This window comes from Emys orbicularis, chromosome 1 (assembly GCF_028017835.1).
Source record: "Emys orbicularis isolate rEmyOrb1 chromosome 1, rEmyOrb1.hap1, whole genome shotgun sequence".
Lineage (NCBI taxonomy): Eukaryota > Metazoa > Chordata > Testudines > Emydidae > Emys > Emys orbicularis.
The window spans coordinates 313,820,423-313,837,115 of NC_088683.1; the positions used below are offsets into that span (position 1 = coordinate 313,820,423).

A 16,693-nucleotide genomic window follows, 5' to 3' on the forward strand; every position below is an offset into this window, starting at 1 on the left:
GTTCATTATTTGCCCTTGGGCTTATGTAGGAGATAGGCATCCAGGTGCCTAGCAGCAGGAACCTAGATGCCTAGTGAACTTCTACTGTAAAAATGTAGGCACTAATTGAATTTAGGTACCTGGGGATTGCAGTGGCACCTGACAACTGGACTTAAGTGCCTAATTATGTTCATGGATTGTACCCTAGAATTCTGTCATCCTTGAGTAACTCCATACACTCTTGAGACATAGCATCATGGTCACCATTTTCTGCTGACATAGGGAAAACTTCTTAGCACTGCTCCTCTGAGGGTACTTTCCAATGAACATATTAACATGTACCTCTGCAGGTTGAGTAGATTGCTTCTGTAATACTTCTGGGCTGAGGATCTAACCTATCTCATGCACTTAAAATAAAAAGCAACACAAATGGTACATAAGGGCCAGCCTTAAACTGACAGAAACTTGGAAATTCAGGGTTAAGGCTTTGCCTACCTGAGAGAGTCAAACTGGTTTAACATCAGTTCTTAAATTGGTTTAGTTATGTTAAACCAGTAAGAGTTTCTCCTGCAGACTGTTGAGTCATTGCATGTGACTTGTAGAGGTATGTAGGCTTGTCCTATTAATATGTAGGCACAGCTGAACGAGTTTGGATGGAGTAGTTTCCGGCACTCTTTAGTTGAAGCTGCTTTTACAGTAGTTGACTTAATATTACAGAGATGTGGGGTCAAATTACACAACAGTAACAGTGCAAGATTCCTCAGAGATCAAAACAGAAGCAGATGACCTCACTTCTAGGGTTCAGAAGTTAGCTTGGTCTGCACAGCCCTTCAGTACTTGTTCCCTATGATACTTGTATGCTAGGGAATAGATTTAAAGCAGCTCACTTGAAATACTGGTAAGTGATAGTGCTGCTAGATGGCTATCTCTGTCTCTAGTGACCTTCCCTGAGACTCTGTATCATCAAACTTCTAGATTAAAATAAAATTGAAGTATTCAGTGGGGAGGAGGGAGAATATTTTAGTCTCTTAATGCATGTTTTATAGGGTCCTTCACTATGTTTCTACTCTGAAAGTCTTTCAGATGGAACAACTCTGCCTCTGTCTTAGCCACATGTGCTAAACTGTTACTTTAGCCTAGTAAAGTGCCTTTGCTAGAAGTGCTGCTCAGTGAAGAGGCAAGCCCTCACCAAATGCTGATGCCAGCCCCTCTCATTTTGTCTGTATTGCTGTGAGCAGCACTCAAGCAGGTGTAGTGCTAATATCCTTGTTTTGGGGGAAAAAGTGTCTGTAAGGTGCTGGCTTGTCCCAGCACACAAGACCAACTGCCACACTTCGTCCCTTTTTTTTTTTTTTTTTTTTTTAAGGTAGTCTTTTAAATCCTCAGCCCTCCCTGGCCTACAGATCCCAGGGGATTTTCCCTTTACCTTTCTCAGTTGTTCCTGCTTCAGGACTTATGGCAGGATTCTTTTGTGCTCCGAGCACTACTTTTCAGGGCTGCCTCTCCACCCAGAGCCTCTCCCAGGAAATTTCCTGCTTCTGGAGCATTGCCCCTTCCTTGCTGAGTCTTGCACACGCTCTAACCCAGTGGTTCTCAAACTTTTGTATTGGTGACCCCTTTCACACAGCAAGCCTGAGTGTGACCCCCTCCTAAATAACACTTTAAAAATATATTTTACACTATTATAAATGCTAGAGGCAAAGCAGGGCTTTGGGGTGGAGGCTGACAGCTCATGACCCCCCCCCAATGTAATAACCTCATGACCCCCAGTTTGAGAACCCCTGCTCTGGCCCCTGGTGGTGTCCTAGCTTCTTACTCGACCTGAGAGGAGCACCCCTTCTAGCACACAGGAGCTGAACGTGCTTTATTTCAAGGGGGCAGCCATCCTATGACCTAGTCTGATTTGTTATTTTTTGGCAGCTTTCAAAAGACGGGGGAGGGCAGCATAAAGATTGATGATGGCTGCATTGAGGATAATGAACCAGACACTTGCTCCCGGTAAGTTAAAGTTGTTCTAATCTTTGCTGCGCAAAATAAACTGTCTAGTACAGTTTCCCAAGCCAAAATTGAGAAGGAAGCATGGCTTGCTGAAATGTTGAAAAGGAGCTCAGTAGGTCATTGCTTAGTAAGAAAACCTAATGTCATAGATTCAGAAGACTTTGCTATGTATTTGCTTTCAATCTTATTAGTTTTTATAAAGCATGTAACTTGTCTGGCTCAGAATCCACCTTATAGAGAAATATCATGAGTATTCCTTCTGGCAAACTAATTGGTGTGAAATACATAAAGTACAAATACCTACTGACAAACCATGTCTGAGCTTTACAAAATTATCAATGACTCTAGAGTTTCAGAAGTGTGCATTGCAAACATAAAATACTCTGATCTGGACAGATTCTGCATTCAGTCTTGGAGAATGTACAGTGGAAAGAACAAAGCAAAGCGTATTCAGCTAGTAGTTTTGTCCAATGTGGAAATTCAGAAAAGTGAGAAGTCTATTTTAATTATGACATAAATGGATCCCAAATTAATTTAAACTCCTTGATCTCTTTAGTGGCTTTTTGTAGCAGAAGTATGCATTGAAAGTCTGATGCTTCCTGTGTAACTCAGTTCATAAAACCAGAGTAATGCAATGGAGAATCAGGACCTTACAGGTTTAATGAGTTATGGGGGCAGGAAAACTAAAATTTGCTTACTAATTTTTCCACTCTTTAGTCAAAGATTAAAAGTTACTTGTTCATATATTCAAATGATCCATTTGTTTGGAGATGAACAAGTTGAGCTGAATGCCATGTTATCTTCGTGCAGTGGCACTAAAGGTAGAAGACCCTTCTTTTAAGCTGAGGTTTGGCTAGATTCAAATATCAGTTGCTGTCATTTCATCTCAATGTGTACATGGGATGGCCTTAGTAGCATCTTCAGCTCAATTTATGATCTGTAATAACTTTACAATCTGCAATTAAAGGCTCCTCTCAAAAATTCTGTAGAAACTCTGAATCTCAATCATGAACGTGTATATACATCTTTCAAAACCTAGCTTGAAAGGAAAGCATATAGAACGTTAAAGAAAAATAGAAGGGGGTAACATTGCATTCCTGAGTGTGTGAACACACTCAGGTTTTATGGTCCAAGAGGTGTCCTCCTCTTTGACATCTTTACTTGTCACCAGTTGACAGAAAGATATTACATAAAAATGAGGAGTCAGGTGGCACCTTAAAGACATTTATTTGAGCATAAGCTTTTGTGGGTAAAAAACCCACTTTTTCAGATGCAAAGATTACATGTTTATCTAGTAGTCTATGCTATCATATATTTACAGATATTCATACCCATTCTTCAAGTAGCTCTTAAAATTCAGCAAAGGTGCAGGCAAGTTTGCAATAACAAATCTTAATGTGACTCAATACTGAAGTCTACCACTGCATCTGATAGTCACTGACTTTTGACTCTGTTCCTCTTTTAACAGTACTGTTAAAAAAAAGATTTCTCCATTTGTGATGTCATTTGGATTCAGGTATGTGTGGATAAATACATAACCTGTATGCAGCCATGGATATTGAAAGGCAATATAAATAAAGTAGAACATATTTAACTAAAAAACTTTCTAGTCAGTTTGCTACAGAATAGTAACTTCCAAACTATCTTTTATTTATTTATTTATTTTGTTCCTCTGAAAAGTATTTAACTCTACAGAATGCATTGAGGAGCTTTTATAAAGCAAACTCCCTTTGCATTGTGAGGGAAAATCTAATGCACAGCAGCAACTTCTTCAGATCTCTTTGGGATGTGTAGAGACAATTCTAGGTATCCTTGTAGATGACTGAACTGTAAGCAAAATATAACATTCTATTGTTTTGTGTTTTTTGGTATGGTGTAGAGCAGAGGTGGGCAAACTACAGCCTGCGGGCCACATCCGGCCCGTGGGACCATCCTGCCCGGCCCTTGATCTCCCGACTGGGGAGGCTAGCCCCTGTCCCCTCCCCCGCTGTCCCCTCTCCCATAGCCATGCCACTGCGTGGGCAGCAGGGCTGCGTGCTCCTGCAAGGCAGCGCGGCAGCGTGTCTGGCTCTGGCCGAGCAGCACGGCTGCCAGACATGCCGCTCTGAGCGGCATAGTAAGGGGGCCAGGTGGTTGGATAAGGGACGGGGATCCTGGGGGGGCAGTCAGGGGACAGGGGGTGGGGGGGTTGGATGGGGCAGAGGTTTAGGGGGGGTTGGATAAGCATGGGCATCCCAGGGGGGCCTGTCAGGGGGTGGGGGTGTGGATAGGGGTTGGGGCAGTCAGGGGACAGGAAGTGGGGGGGGGGGGAGAGGGTTGGATAGGGGTCCCATGGGGGCAGTTAGGGGCAGGGGATCCTGGGAGGGGGACAGTCAGGGGACAAGGAGCAGAGGGGTTGGATGGGTTGGGAGTTTTGAGGGGGGCAGTCAGGGGATGGGAAGTGGGAGGGGGAAGATAAGGGGCAGGGGCCAGGCTGTTTGGGGAGGCACAGCCTTCCTACCTGGCCCTACATACAGTTTTGCAACCCGGATATGGCCCTTGGGCCAAAAAGTTTGCCCACCCCTGGTGCAGAGGTTCCCAATTAATCACCTGGTCTAGAGGTGGTCCTTGGAGAGCTAGCTGGTCACATGATAGTGGCTCTGCTTGTTTCTAGCAGCTAAACTGTATTGATATAACAAAAATATACTATGTTACAGCAACTGCTGTAGTTACTATAAGGACATTACTCAGCCTGATTGGGAGAGAAGGTGGTGCATGCTATGACAGTTTGAGCAGTCTTTATAGAATACATGTTTAAAGCTGGCATGTTGACATGAATATGAAGCAGCTTTGAGGTTGTTGGACACAGAACTTGTGGTTCTCTTGGCTCTTAGCCTAACACCACTGGCTAGAGTTGTCCCACAGGTTATCCTTGCATCCTGGCATGGGTTAAATTGCCACAGAGTGGCTGGCCATGCTCTCTTGGCAGCTATAGTGTGAATGAAGGCTTGTGCAGCTTTCAGAGGGTGCTGCATTCTCAACAGGCATAGTGAATATGTATCCCTGTTTATTTTAAGAGGGAAAAGTCGTTATTAAAACAAATCTGGGAAACATGAAGAGTTCAGAACAGGCATAAAATAAGGGAATACTAGACTTATTTACAAAAGTGGCTTTCATTTTTAAAATTGTGAGCAACTGTGTGACTTTGTGCACATCAAGCAATGAGGAGTGTAATACTTTTGTACTTTCCCTCTTTCTTGAGAGCTGACTTTTCTTTTTTGGTGTTGTAGAATATTTGGTATTGTACTCATCTTTGTGGACATTACTCTTGTGATTGTGGACCTAGCTATTCGTGACAAGGAAAAGAGCATAAGAGAGACCCTGGAAGGCGTTTCCTTGGCAATAGCGCTCTTCTTTCTCGTGGATGTTCTCCTGCGAGTGTTTGTTGAGGGGTAAGATTAATGCCCATGGGCCTGAAAGTTCAGCAAGACATCTTTGTATAGGGATACTTTAAAAATGTGCACTGACTTCTAAAGAATCTGCACAGTGGATATGTGAGGTCTGACTCTGAATTCACTTACACAGGAGTAACTGCACTGATTGTTACTCCAGACTCACTAGTGTGAGACCAGAATCAGTCCTGTGAGGTTCCCAGTGCTGGTCCCTAACACTGGCAATTCATTCATTATGTGCAATGACTAGCACTCTTAATTGGTTTGTACAGGTAACTGGGAAGCACTGTTCATGAATACTCTTAGCATGACTAAGCTCTCTGGGGCTGGGACTGTCTTTGTTCTGTTTGAACAGTTAGTAGCATAATGGAGCATAACCCAATGACTAGGGCTTCTAGGTGCTACTGCAGTAAAATAATAAATTCAGTCTGTGTAGAGAGCAAAATGCTGTAGTACCAGAGTTCTTAAATAGGCCCATTAATTCTAAAGGCATTACTCTGGTGCTACTCTGCATGAGGATAACAGAAGATAGTCCTAAATGGACAGAAATAATACAAATACAAACTGCCCTGGCTGTCCAGAAGAGATTTAAAGCATTGCAATTGTACCACTGGGTATACTGCTGCAGCATGGTATGTGGGCTGGCTAGTTTTGGTAGGCTTCATAGGAAGAGAGTTTAAGTTGGGATTTGAACAAAGAGGGGAGGAGGGAATTCTTTTCAATCTTCCTTTTAAACTGGTCTGTGACTTGGTGTTAAGTGGAGTCAGGTTTGTAAAGGATTGATAAAAATCTGTTTTACTCCTAATGGAGGAACAAACAGGCTATTGAGGACCAATTCATCCATGAGCAATGCTTTGTAGCAATATGGAATATACACGCCTCATAGTACTTTTAGATATCTTCCCCTTCTCCCCCCCCCCCCCCCAATTTTGTGTCTGCTTCCCTTCTTTTGTATTTCAGCTTCAGCAATTATTTCAAGTCCAAACTGAACATTTTAGATGCGGTGATTGTCGTGGGCACCCTGTTAATTAATATGGTATATTCTTTCTCTGACTTCAGTGGTGCAGACAAGATCCCAAGGTAAGAAGTGTGTGATTTAATGGCTTAGAAAAGAGATGATAATTACATTTCTCTATAAATCCTTCTAAAACTTGCTAGTGTCTAGCGCTTCTGCTTTTTGAAGGGAGTATAGGGGAAGAACCCTGAACACCTGAATGTTTTTGTTTATAAAATGTTATACCCAAATTATCTGATCTCTTCCCTGGCTCTTTTGCAGTGTTGAAAAATTTGCTGTGGACCCTGTAAAGCTTTCTTTGCTGGGAGTCAGAGTGCTTTGGAGATCACAGGTGTTGCATAATGCCAGAGAGATCATTTTTAACACACACTACACTACACTAACAGTGGCATGTGGAGTACATACACACATGCTAGCTGGGCATGCAGTGTATAGCAGTGTAGACTGAGGCACAGCTTAGGTGAGTAGAGTGCCCTAAATACCTGGACCCTCAGGATATATACTTTACATAACCAAGCAGTGCCTTCCAGGTCTACACTGCAATTTTTTTTTTAAAGGCTCTGGTGGTGATGAGGCAGTGGAGCCTTTCACTGATGCTGGAGCCTTTCACCATGGCATGTGGCTACACATACAGCAGTGTGTCAAATACAGGCACTAGAAGTGTAGACGTAGCCTTACTCAGCAAAATTTGTCTTAAAAGTAAACTGCAGAAATCAGAACTAGTGTTATAAACTGGAAACCTTACTTACATTTACAACTGATTGGAGGAAGGATTAACTCTTGCTTCTTTTGACTTTAGCTTTTAAAGTGTCATTAGAATAATGTGTGTGATGTGATATACTTGGCAGATTTGAAAACTTCAGCATCAAAAAACAGAGCACTTCCAGCTACAGCTGGCAGGGGATTTTTGTTGAGAAGTTGTCAAACTAACAATTTGTGGAAATCAAATTTGTGGGAAAGGGTCGTCGGTTTCAATGAACCGTTTGTTGGGAAGGTTTCTTGGGTTCGGTGGGAAAGGGGAAGAAAATGATTCTCACTCTCCTGCTAGAGCTGTTCTACTTTGTATACAGTAAATACTCATTGGGCCAGAGAAATTGACTTGGTAGTTAGGGGATTTGCCTCTGATATGGGAAATACAGATTCAAGTCTTGTTCACCTCAGGCAGCGCAGGGACTTGAACATGGGTCCCACATGTCTCAGATGAGTGCCCTAACCATTGGGCTGTTGACTATAATGGCTATAAAGGGGTCTCTTTGCAAAAATTTCAAAAGCACTCAGTCGTGTCCCAATGTGGTTGAACAAGAAAAATTCTGAAATTTCAAAAACTTTCACAGGATATGTAAACTGTTTACCTTCTAACTCATCTTAAATTTCCTTTAAGGAAATTGAATGCCTACTTCCTGTTAATTTTTTAGAAATGGTGTCCAAATCCCTTGGATGGCTATGAAAATCTCAACCTATGGTCTCCAAACAAGTCCTCATGGTTACAGATCTAGCTGCAGTGTTTCCCCTCTATATGGGGTGTCTCTGAGAGCAACCTCACAAGTGACAAGCTTGGGCCTTCACCTCTCAAGGTGAATCCTGCAGTTCTCCCACTCTTGGGCTTGCTCTAGACTTAAAACATATACAAGCATAGCTACATTGGTGGGGTGGGTTTTTTCCCCTGACCAATGTAGCTATTCCAGCAAAAAACCCCAGTGTAGATGCAGCTCTGCTGACCAAATACTTCTGTTGGCATAGCTAATGTCATTGTTTGGGGAGATGTTCCTGCAGTGGCAGAAAAACCATTGGTGTATGCTGCATAGCCCACTAGTGTAGATGCTGGCATAGCCCATGTCTACACACTACAGAGCCTATGTAAAGTTCTTTTCCCTGCCCACTGGGGGCTATATTAGTATAGCTGCACCAACAGGGGCTCAGTGCTATAGACAACCTAAGACCAGGACCTTGGGTTATAGACCCCTATGAACTAACAGTGATTACTTCAGCAGGCCCAACATAGGTTCATTATCTGCAGTTCTGACCTTCGGGAGCTGTGACCAGTGGTATATACAGAGTGACCATGCAGCCTTTTCTAAAACAAGGTATTGTTTTAACAGTAGGAACACCGCATAGTGTAAGAATAAGGATTTTAAAACAATAAAACCATCTGTAGCTGTCTCCCTAGAGCTTCCTATTTCTCTTCTTCCCCCCCACCCCCAAAATCCCCCATGTTAGCCAGGTAGGCCCATCTTGGGGGGAGGGATAGCTCAGTGGTTTGAGCATTGGCCTGCTAAACCCAGGATTGTGAGTTCAATCCTTGAGGGGGCCACTTAGGGATATGGGGCAAAAATCTGTTGAATGATTTAATTGGGGATTGGTCCTGCTTTGAGCAGGAAGTTGGACTAGATCTCCTGAGGTCCCTTCCAACCCTGATACTCTATGATCTTCAGGCTCTTTGCAGAACCTTTCTGTCAACCTGTTTCTCCCAGCAGCTCTTAACTGACCCTCCCACTTCCAGAAAGACTCTTTACCTGTTTAGTGCTGGTCTGTACTTAAAACTTACACTACATATAGCTATGTCAATTAGCTATAGCTGTATAGGTCCCAGGATCTGAGCAAGACAAAATGGGTGAGGTAATATCTTTTATTGGACCACCTTCTGGTGGTGAGAAGCTTTTGAGCCACAGAGCTCACAAACAGAAGATGGTCCAATAAAAGATATTACCTCACCTACCTTGTCTCTCTGACATAGCTGTCAGTTAAGAGTATGGGTTTTTTAAATGGACATAACTATGCCACTATAAGCCCTAGTGTAGATGTAGCTTATATTGGCGTAGAAGACCTCTTGCTGGCATAGAAGACCTTAAGCTATTCCAGCAAAAGCTGTTCTATGCTGATATCAACTGCCTGTACACTAGAGGGTTTGCTGACATAGCTATCCCAGCAAAACTTTTTTCCTATAGACAAGGTCTCATGCTGTCCTGATTTTTAGGCTCCCAGCACCTTTTGACTCTACTCCATATAGTCAAATAGCGCACATCCCTTACTGTAATTGGACAATCATAAATTAATAGAGCAGTCTCATGTCCTTCACACAACTGTGTACTTTGATTGTACTCTAGGTAATCTCATCACATGTAGGACAGGGCATTTCCTGGGATGGCATTTAGGGTATGTCTACACAGCAATTGGGAGGTGTGATTGCAGCGTGTGTCGGCACACCTGAGTTAGCCTTGACTGAACTAGCTCACTAAAAATAGCAGTGTAGTACAGGCAGTGGCCTGGGCTAAGGGCCTGACTACAATCCTGCCTGGGACCCCAGGTACATAACTGGGCAGCTAGCCTATTTACTGTGGCTAAGTTGCTGTTTTTTAGCAAGCTAGCTCAATGAAGGCTAGCTTTGGGTACAGCTACATGGGCTGTCATGATTTAAGGTATGCCTACTCTGCAGGGAAGCCTTCTAAACAGTAACATGCTTTCCTAAAACCACTTGCATCAGGAGAAAATTGTCTTACTACTTCAAAACTTCCTTCTGAGAATATCCATTATCCTCTTTCCCTCAAATGGATGAGTGATTACATTTGGGATTCTAGAACTGCTCCATTTTCCTGAACTTCTTGCATAAAACGCTACACATCCATGGAGTAAGGAGCCAAAGGTGCACACTTGATCTTGATGTCTTCTCAATACCAAGAGCCATGAACATACCCAAATGAGTACAGTGACCTTGTATACCATGGATATAAACTGGGAAACAGGAAGATCTGGAGTGTTATGGCTTGCCTAATATTGTGGAGATCTTACTATTGCTACAGGGATAGGTAGGGTGAGACTATACTTGCTGGCATCATCACTATGCACAGCAATGAAAACTATCTCCGTAGGTGAATTCCTGGCTGGCTTCATTGTGAGGCCAGTCAGAAAACTTGCATTTAAATAGTTGCCATCAGAAAAATGCACTTTTGTTGTAACAACATGATTTTCCAACGTTTTGTAGTTTGACAATTTCACTGGATGGGGGCACAGAAAAGCATTTTGACTATTTAAATATCCTGTTTTGACACTTTCTGGAATAGAAAATTCCAACTTTTTTTGTTAGAATTTAAAAAAAAAAAAAACTAAATGGAAGGTTGAAATCAAAATAAAATACCTTGAAGTTATCAAATCAAAATGTGTTGATCCAAAACAATTTTTTAAAATTGTTTACTTTTTTTGAAAAAAAAAAAAAGTGTTGGCTTTTATCCTCATTTGGAACAAAACAAAATTTCAGTCTTTCTGGCAAAACATAATTTACATCTTCTGTCCAGCTGTATTCCATTGAAAAGCTAACATCTTCCTCTCTTTGCTAGAATGGTTATCGTCCTTCGAGCTTTGAGAATTATCATTCTGATAAGAATATTTCGCCTGGCCTCGCAAAAGAAACAACTAGAAAAGGTGACCAGGAGGATGGTAAGTTAGCTTCATAGCAGCTTGTCTGAATGTGCTATTATAGTTTTCAAACTCTCCTTATATTCTTAAAGCAGTAACTGACTTCAGCAGTGAAGGGTAGTAATAAGAATTTTCACTTTGTTCCCATCTCCTTCTGCTTCCCTCCCTCCCATTTGTATCTGTCTTAGTTTATTCTGCACTCTGGTTTCCCTCCCCCATGCCTAATGCTGCACAGTTCTCATTCTAAAACAGTCAGAACTGCAGGCCAGAAGACTAGTAACAGGATTCTGCCTCTTCCACTAAGGCAATCTGTTCTAGTGATTGATAGGAACAGGTATTGAGTTAGGGCATTGGGTAGTTGAGAACCATTTCTGCACTCGGCAGTGTTTCCACTCTCAATATAGGGTCACGTCTTCTAAAACGCCATTGTCCCACTACAGTGGTGTGATGGCACTGCTGTGATGCCATGACTACCTGATGCAAGTAGCCAATTCTGTCCTTCCATTTTCTGGCTCGACTCTATTTTATATTGAGCAAACTTGCATGGCAGGGCAGAGAAAAGAAAATCTGCTGTATCCCGTGAATCTAGAAATGAATGGCTACAATTAAAATCAGAGGCAAAAGCTTTTATTGTAATGCATCTTCTGCAGGTATAAACAGAATAGAAATTGCCTTCAAGTTTTAGCTTCCTGGTAGCATCTGATATTAAAACTCCATTTCATCATGTTTAGACATACTTTTTATTCAAAGCTATTTGGTAAACTATTCCTTCTCTTCTCCCCTCCCCCAGACTCTTAATGTAGGGTCAATTTGAAATGCACACAGAAGTTGGGGCTTTAGGGGACAAAATCAGTACTCCACTGGCATCCTGCCTGTCAAATGTAGACTAATTGAGAAATTTCCAAGATATTTATATGGCTAGAGTTTACCCGAGGCATCAAAACTCGTTAATAGAAAAAAAAAATCTGTAAGACCTTATAAGGGGGGCGGGTGTGTGTGTGTGTGTGAGATCTGTCCCTTACTTCACTTAAAATGTTAAAGTGCAGTTGAGCTGTATTGCATCCCACTAGGAGTTCAAAGGATTCCCTGGCATCCTTTCATAAGATAAGAGTAACCCTTGTGATCTGACTAGTGTTTCTCCCTCTAAGGCCTCACTTGCACATGGGAGTAGCCCTGATTTAGCAATTGGTGAAGATGCAACAAAGCTGATCTTCTCCCCCCACTGCTCCCACCCACCCCCTCCTAGTGGAGAATTGTATCATGGGTTAAATGCTACTCTTTAACAATTCAGCAATATGATGCAGCATACAACTGTGATCCGTGTAGACAAGTCTCATTGTGCATTGTCCGCTAACTAGAATAAGGCCTTGATAAGGTCAGCTCCAGTACAGCTATTGCTGGCTACTGATTACTGTATTGAAATAATTCCTGAGCACACAGCCTGACTAAAATGCAGTTTCATTTCTAAATTTGTGAGGCTGCTGCTGCTGAATTACCTAGTGTGAGCCACTTGCTAGTCTTAAGCTTGATCTACACTTGTACTAGTGTAGTTACGTTGGTCAGGGGGCTGGGGCTGGGGACACACCCTAGTGACATAGATATGCTGACAAAACCCCCAATGTAGACGCAACTATGCCAACAGAAGTGTTTTTGGTGGCATAGCTAATGGCCTTTGGGGAGGTGGTGTTCCTACACCAGCAGAAAAACTCCTTCTGTTGATGTATGCTGCCTCTACACTAGGGAGTTAGGCTGGCTATGTTGACATAAGCTCTACAGCAGTGTTTCTCAAACTATTGTACTGGTGACCCCTTTCACATAGCAAGCTTCTGAATGCGACCCCCCCCCCGCCCAAATATATATATATATATATATAAATAAATAAATAAAACAAGTGTTGTTAATTTATAACACCATTATAAATGCTGGAGGCAAAGCGGGGTTTGGGGTGGAGGCTGACAGCTTGTGACCCCCCCCATGTAATAACCTCATGACCCCCTGAGTGGTCCCAACCCCCAGTTTAAGAACCCCTGCTCTATAGTGTGTATATAGCCTAACTATGTACACTTCCACCTGGAGTGGATAGGGGAAGATTGAGGCTCTGCCACTCACGCTTAGTTACAAGGAGAAACAGTAACCATCTGGACTACTTCAGTACTCCCCCTTCTAGACGCTCACTAATCTTTATGGTTCCCTTGACTCTCCTTTCTAACTCATTCGTTCGTCTTTTTGACTGACAGGTCTCGGAAAACAAAAGGCGCTATACAAAAGATGGCTTTGACCTGGACCTTACTTATGTTACTGGTTTGTACAATTTTAGAGAACTGTTGGTTACTCCAAAGTTAGAGCTGGCTGAAATTTTTCAGCTGAGGCTTTTCACCAAAAATGCATATTCGGGCCAACACAGTTCATACGTTTGTCTGTTGGCAAATTGTTTCGGTTGAAGGGAAGAAAATGAAAATTTCAGTTCTTAGATGCACAAGGGGTTTGGGTGCTGTTTTTACAAAAAGACTGAAGAGGTTGTTGTGGTGCCCCCCTTACACCTCTTATATAACTAGGGTGCTCTCCTGGGATGTGGGAGACCTGCTGTGGAGCAAGGACTTGAACCTGGGTCACCCACATCCCAGAAGAGTGCCCTGACCACAAGCCATAGTCACCACCCTGCCCCCACTACCACAGTTTGTGTGAATCTATCCCCTAATTTGTTACACTTGTTTTTAAAATGCCCAAACCGACCATTTTGTTTCAGCTCAAACAATTTTTTCCAATTTCTTTGATTTTGCTGAAATGTCCTCACTTGGTTGACTTGAACCAAAATTTAAAAAAACTTTTTTTTTTTTTTAATGGCCAGAAAACAAAATTAAATAACTTATTTGCAGACCTCCTATAAGTGCCAGCTTTCTGGGGGGGGGATAGGTACAAAACTAATCTATTGTCTTAAGCAGGTCTTGCTGTGTAGAGAATGCTGACTGAGAACTAGGATTTCCTCTAGGTGGAATATCCATTATTGCAGGGCTGTTAATTTGATAAATATCATATAAAGTACAGACAGTACACGGGCAGAAAATGTACTTCTTTGTCATTAAAAATTCAAATTTAAAATCTGAGCTACTGCTGGTGATACAGTATGACTACTTGTTTGTGGGGTGGCCTGTAACTAATTATTCATAACATTAATGGTGCTTCCACTCTCAAAGCTACACCTTTTTTTGATAGCTTTTTGTCTTTTTAATAGTGCATAGTAGTTCTTTCAGATGCATCCTCCGCTGCCAATTTCCAATTCTTGTGGACTTAACATATAAATGTTTCCTCCATAGATCGTATTATTGCAATGTCATTTCCATCATCCGGGAAGCAGTCTTTCTATAGGAATCCTATAAAGGTAAAATCTCCTAAAATCCCTCATGCATGTGACTTCAAAACTTAACAGCACTGAATTTCTGTGTTCCACTTCCAATCCTTTTTTGCTAGGTTGAATATGGATCAGATTGGGAATGACTAAACTAGCCTCTGATGGCCTTCAGGAAACCAACTTGCAGTCAGAGGCCAGTACTTAGTGGGCTTATGTCTAGATCACACGAGCATAACAATTAAGGGTGCAGTCTGTCCATCCTGTCCTTGGGGTTGTCCTCTAGCTGCATGATTTGTTGCATAAGTGTCCTGAGGTTACCCTCATTTTCATTTAGGGTGACCAGATCACACAGGTGAAATATCGGGACGCGGGGGGGGGGGGAGGGCGGAGCAAAAAAAAAAACGGCCGCCGGAGATCCCCGCCAGCTTGCCTCCGCTCCGTCTCCACCTCCCCCCTCCCTCCAGCTCTTGCACCACCATACAGCTGATCAGCGCAAGTCTGGGAGGGAGTGGGGAGGAGGAAGAATGCGGTATATTCTCAGATACAGAATAAGACTAAATGATCACTTAAACTTTACTGAATTAATCATTTTAGGAACTATGTAGCTGTATAAAAACTGGTGGTAGACTGGCTTAGTAGCTAGATGAGAACCTGAACTACTCATTTCTTTTCTCATGGTCTATTGTGAATATAGCCAGCTTCTCCAGTAAGGGCATTATAATGTTTAAGTGGCAGTGGAAATGAAGAATAACGTGTGTGTGTGTGTGTGTGTGTGTATTTGAAGAGAGAGCAGATGTTTGGAGTTAAGAAATGGTTATTTCTTATGTCTTATTTCCTTAAGGAAGTTGCAAGATTCTTGGATACAAAACATAAAGACCACTATACAATCTATAACCTTTGCAGTAAGTATGTGTAGCTACTGTTATGCTGGAGTTTGGGTGGTTCTCACAAAGTGCATCACAGATGTCATTGAAGCTGACTGGCATAATAATCTTTTTTCTTTCAGGCTAAATGAGGGAACAATTAAATGCCCCTTCATTTAGTGATAGCCAAAGCAATGGAAAACATCCCATTAGGGACTGCCAATGAAAGTGGCAGCTGGCTATTAACTGCTGGTGCTATGTATCTGAGGGCTTGTCTCAGCTTACAGCACTGAGTCAGAAACCGCCAAAAAGCATGAAACTAGGAGACAGTAACAAAAAGCACAGGTAGGGTGGCTGTGAGAGCACTTTGGGCAGAGTGCTGGCTAGAATGGCAGACTTGGAATTGAGAGAGGCAACTGCCTCCCATTGTTTGATCCTCCTGTGTTCAGGGAAACAGGACTTCGTGCAGTCTTTGCAAATAAACAGGATTGCATCCAAAAAAACCCCAATGGAAATAACCCTCAAAACCTTATTGGCTTGGCCAAAGGGGGGTTATGGACAATCAGATCATGAGAACCAACATTGATTCAGTCAACCAGTTAAAAATAGAGAAGATCAAGCTCAGAGGGTCATGACTTTGAAAACTGGCCTCCCACTTATTACCCCCCCACAAATCACTGTTGCAACTGATGGCAGTTGGTGGGAGTCCTTTGGGCCCACAATGAACTGAGGGTGCAAAATTGCAGACACAAAATAGGAAGTTGGCCTTCAAAGTTAAGCCTGATCCAGATCTGCTTAAATTGAATCATCAATCTATTCATTTAGTAGCACTGTCAGACTCCAGTAGATAGTCTGAGCTGCTATTACAACATCTTCAAAACATAGGCAGAGAAAATAGCTTGACTTAAATTACCTCTATTGGCATAATTGTACTTACCAGAACTCTAAACTAGTGTTAATCTGAAGTGTTGTGTTTTTTTTTGTAGGTGAAAAAGGTTATGACCCTGTGTACTTCCATTACAGGGTGGAGAGAGTCTTTATTGATGACCACAATGTCCCCAGCCTAAAGTAAGTCATATGCTAGGGTTCCTGCAGCCCAACAACAATACTAGGTATAAAACGAGCTCTGACTACGCTGTAATTCATATGCTTTTATCTAGGGACATGCTGAAATTTACTGCCAATGTGCGTGAGTGGATGAAAAAGGATGAAAAGAACATCATAGCAATTCACTGTAAAGGAGGCAAGGGTAAGAGAATAAGTACTGTAGCAAAGAAGGGATTGGAAAACATAAGAGTATCATAGTTAAAATGGTGTGACACTTAAACTTTTAAAATGCATTAATGTCTTACCTGCCTAAATTTCAGATTCTGATGCAAGTATAATTTGACCATGGGATAGTTCAGATTTCTATCCCGTCAAATAACAGGCATGTTAATAACTACTTTATCAGAGGTGCTCAAAACCCCTTTACAATGGATAAAGTTTTCAAAAGCACCTAATGTTGGATTGAGATTCATTTACTCAACGGATGGGTCTAACAAATATTTATTAAAGCAAAACACTCAGCAAGTGATTGTCCTAATGAGCTTCCCACTTGTAAGTAATCAATCTCATCAGTCACCTCTAGTGCTGGACAATACAGCTT

The 16,693-nt window shown here is 42.1% G+C and overlaps 1 protein-coding gene across 1 annotated transcript in view; it reads left to right on the forward strand.

Annotated features, from left to right (window-relative positions):
• Window positions 1-16,693, forward strand: part of LOC135873037 (phosphatidylinositol 3,4,5-trisphosphate 3-phosphatase TPTE2-like) — a 35,428-nt gene that overhangs the window by 10,201 nt on the left and 8,534 nt on the right. Inside the window, exons 2-11 of the mRNA XM_065397510.1 lie at window positions 1,900-1,977; window positions 3,446-3,493; window positions 5,247-5,408; window positions 6,369-6,488; window positions 10,755-10,854; window positions 13,071-13,134; window positions 14,148-14,212; window positions 15,024-15,084; window positions 16,032-16,113; window positions 16,206-16,294. Of these exons, the coding sequence (XP_065253582.1) occupies window positions 1,900-1,977; window positions 3,446-3,493; window positions 5,247-5,408; window positions 6,369-6,488; window positions 10,755-10,854; window positions 13,071-13,134; window positions 14,148-14,212; window positions 15,024-15,084; window positions 16,032-16,113; window positions 16,206-16,294 (869 nt within the window). The remainder of the gene's footprint in view (window positions 1-1,899; window positions 1,978-3,445; window positions 3,494-5,246; window positions 5,409-6,368; window positions 6,489-10,754; window positions 10,855-13,070; window positions 13,135-14,147; window positions 14,213-15,023; window positions 15,085-16,031; window positions 16,114-16,205; window positions 16,295-16,693) is intronic.